Raw genomic sequence first — 3,534 nt, 5'->3', positions numbered from 1 at the left:
GGCGATTTTTAGGAGGTTTCGTCTTTTCAGTTTTATCAGCCTTTTGGCGCCGTCTTCTCCATCTGAATCCGGTGTTCGGCTGGGCGGTTTTGAGTGAGTCATATAGCACTAATGCTGTGCACTAATCCTAGGGCGGCCGAGTGCGTGCTGATCTATGCCTCAAGTTGTCATCGATTACCTTAGAATATAGGGCGATGCTAGGCGCCGGCGCACCGGCCGAAAGTTTCGGCCGGTCTTGCCCCAGCCCTTGGATGCGAGCCCGCGTGGCCACTGGATGCAGCAAAAAAAAAATACAATTCGTTCTGGGCTTCTTCTACCTCTGGTTAGATCTGCAGCTCCTGCTCGGTGTCCTCGTCGCCGCGCCTCCGGCCCCCTCTGGTGGCCGTCCTCGTCGCTGGTTCCCACCCTCGCCGTTCGTCCTCGTCAGCTAGTCCCCATCCTCGCCGGCTGGCCATCCTAGTCGCCAGTCCCCACCCTCGTCGGCTGTCTTCGTCGACGTTGAAGCTTTTCCCAGATTGGTCTGCCGTTGCAGCTCTCGACGTAGCAGTTGCAACTCCCCGCGACGACGGGTGTAGCTCCGCCGCCGCCCCTCCTAGCGCACTATATAAGCCGGGAGAGGAGCACCAGGCTGAAGGTTGAGCATTCACATCTTGTACCTTACATCAAGAGTTAAGAGCACCACTGGGGTAGAGTATTACCTCCGCCGGAGAGGGCCAGAACCTGTATAAATTCTTGCGCGTACTCCCATCTATACCGCTCGATAGACCCGATTGCCTCCACATACATACCCCCCAGAACCTGTATATATTCTTTTCTAGAAAACTGAACACTCTACAAGCGTGAACTCTTTATCTGATAACTGTTCTCTAGTTAAGAATATATACTTTTCTTGAAAAGGAAATAGCTATACACAAAAGGCTCTACACGTCGTGAAAACCATTTCTTTCCATCCGGAGTTCTTTTCTAGAAACGAATGTATTCCAGGAAGAAAGAGGTTTGCAGTGGAGGGACGCGTGTTGGACTGTGGCTTGCACTGACCCCAAGAAATTGTAATTGCGCAAATCACAGAATGATGAGAGCATCTACAGCCGGACCTCTCAAATACCTGGGCAGGTCGTTTGGTCACAGACCGGTCACAAAAGTCAATCCAATCGGAGCTTCCAAACCGCGGATAAATGCCCGAACTGACCGACACCCCTCATATCCAGCCTAAATATAGGGCGGATATGAGGCGCTGGCCCACCCCGACCCCACAAAATCCCCCTCCTGAGCAAACCTTAGCTCACTTCAATCCGCTCCGCTTCCCGACGCTCCCCTTTCCCCAATCTGTCAAACCCCTAGCGCCAGGGAATATGTCAAGCACCGGTAGCCACTCTGACGGCAGCTCTGGAGACGTGGACGAGCTGACGCTCCGTATTGCGCTCGAGCGCTCGCTGGTCGATACGGGCGGCAGCTCCGGGTCCAGTGTGACGCCTCCTGTCGCGTATCGCCGCAACGCCAATGCCAGCACCGGCCCTTCCCGTCCCGTGCACGGATCTGTGCGGCCTGCCCAACGACCTCCTCCACCTCCGGTCGCTGCTCCGCGCGGGCAGCGGTGGGTTCTAGTGCCCGCTCTGTCGGCGCTGCGGATGCGGACTCCGGAGTCGGAGGCACGCACCGCCCGCAGCGAGAGGCAGAGGGCAAGGGAGACGGGGGCGGGTCCGACGCGGCTGCTCAGTCCGCCCGCCGCCACCACGTGATGCCGGTGCTCAACGAGGAGGAGCCTCTCCTCCAGTGGGTGTACCGTCGATCACTTGCCACGGTGGAGACGGACGCCCCGAGAAGATCAATGCCAAGCAGATCCGGCTTAGCAGAGGCGGCGAGGGTGGCCAAACTCAAGCGAAAACAAGACCGCATCGTCCGGCGCTTGGAAGGCTACATCGTCATCTCCAATTCCTCCTCCTCCGACGTCGACCCACCTCTTGCTGCGGACGCCTACAGCAGCGCTGACGACCGGAAGGCAAAGGGTCGGCGAGGAAGTGGTGAAGCTCGCCCCCTCCTTTTATATAATCTAGTTCTAGTGTGTAGTTACAATGTGACGGATCGTTGAACTGTATGAACTATGCCCATTTATTGATCTTTTGGTGATGCTTATGTGAATTATGCCCGTTTGGCATCAAGAAGACACTCCCGCGGGCACACACAGGCCACATCGCAAACCAACGAACATATATCACGTAAGTACATGAGCGATTGAGCGTGCACGGTGAACGTAGCAAAAAAACGAGTGAACTATTGTTCGTACACACGAATCAAACTGCACGGTCTGTCCGTTTCTGGCCTGATCATACGACGGGTTTCATGAGAAGAGCGCGAGCGCGACCAGAGCCCCCTCGGCAGCGGCGACAGCGGCGCTCACCGCCGGCCCGCGGGACACACCGGAGGCGCCCGTAGGGACGGTGCCTCCGGTCGTCGAGCCCCCGGCGACCGTCACGGTGACGGTGAGCTTCATGCCGTTGGGGCAGTGGCCCGGGACGTCGCAGATGAAGTAGTGCACGCCGGCCATCGTGAGCGTGACGGTGGTGGCGCCGCTGTCGTCGTTGCTCAGGGAGTTGGCGCCCGAGCAGGCGCTGTAGCCGCTGTCGTTCACCTCCGTCACCGTGTGCGCCTTCCTCGTGTAGTTGAACACTGCACATGAAGTACATAGATCACCGACATGTACGTACGTACGTGCCAACTCACCTAGGCTAGCGTCTCATCAGTCATCACTCGTCGGCGACCAGGTAGCTTAGTTGTGGCGAGAGCTATATATCTCACCTAGCTTGTCGCCGACCGCGAAGGTCTTGCCGGACGTCCAGGCCGTGTAGTCGACGCCGGTCTGCCAGCCGTGCCCGTCGCCGACGTCGAACGTCGTGGCCGCGGCCTCCACGACGCAGCTGGCGACCAGCAGCGCGACGAGGGCGGCAGAAAAAGACGCCATGGTCGACTGAAACGCTTGACGAGTGGAAAAGCGAGGATCACACTGTTGCTGACTCGCTGTCGTTGCACACTCGACGGAAGGTCGGAGCTACGGTCTATTTATGCACAGATCTTTCAGTTGAGAAGCGGACTTCTGCCAAACCTCACCTTTTCAGAACCGGCGTGGGCGCGGGGTGTGAATGGAATGGGACTGCCATGGCTTTGGTGCAACACAAGGCTTGGAGTGATCCAATCAGAAGGGAGGCGAAGCTTCGCCTACAGCGCTAGCCAATCATCTCTGCCCGTGCTGTGTTTGTGTGCCGCGCGCTGGCAACCGCACTACACTACACACATATGGGAATGCCTTTGGGCGATCCGATTCGGAGCATCCACGTCTTCTAGGAGCTACTCACGGATCGACACGTCGAGGGCACTCGAAGCGTAAGAGGAGGAGCTGGTGATATGATAGATTGGTGATAGTGGGGCCGATGGTAAAATAACTCGATCGTGATTATGCCAAAATAATCGATCTGCCCACGCCACCCCGGCGCGATCATAGCTCGCCCTCGGCGAGGGCGGGCGTCCCCTCGCCTCTAC

At 57.7% G+C, this 3,534-nt stretch overlaps 1 protein-coding gene across 1 annotated transcript; it reads right to left on the bottom strand.

Moving 5' to 3' along the window:
- Positions 1-2,085: 2,085 nt before the first annotated feature.
- Positions 2,086-3,123, bottom strand: LOC119305697 (blue copper protein-like). The gene is made up of 2 exons (XM_037582152.1): positions 2,797-3,123; positions 2,086-2,667 (listed from the first exon to the last, which is right to left on the bottom strand). Exons 1-2 carry the CDS (start codon positions 2,957-2,959, stop codon positions 2,339-2,341), a joined length of 492 nt encoding a protein of 163 aa, XP_037438049.1. The 5' UTR covers positions 2,960-3,123; the 3' UTR covers positions 2,086-2,338.
- Positions 3,124-3,534: the final 411 nt, after the last annotated feature.

The sequence above is a fragment of the Triticum dicoccoides genome, chromosome 5B (assembly GCF_002162155.2).
Source record: "Triticum dicoccoides isolate Atlit2015 ecotype Zavitan chromosome 5B, WEW_v2.0, whole genome shotgun sequence".
Taxonomy (NCBI): Eukaryota; Viridiplantae; Streptophyta; class Magnoliopsida; order Poales; family Poaceae; genus Triticum; species Triticum dicoccoides.
Note: the sequence above shows the minus strand (reverse complement) of the source record. Positions and strands in the feature narration are given on the sequence as shown.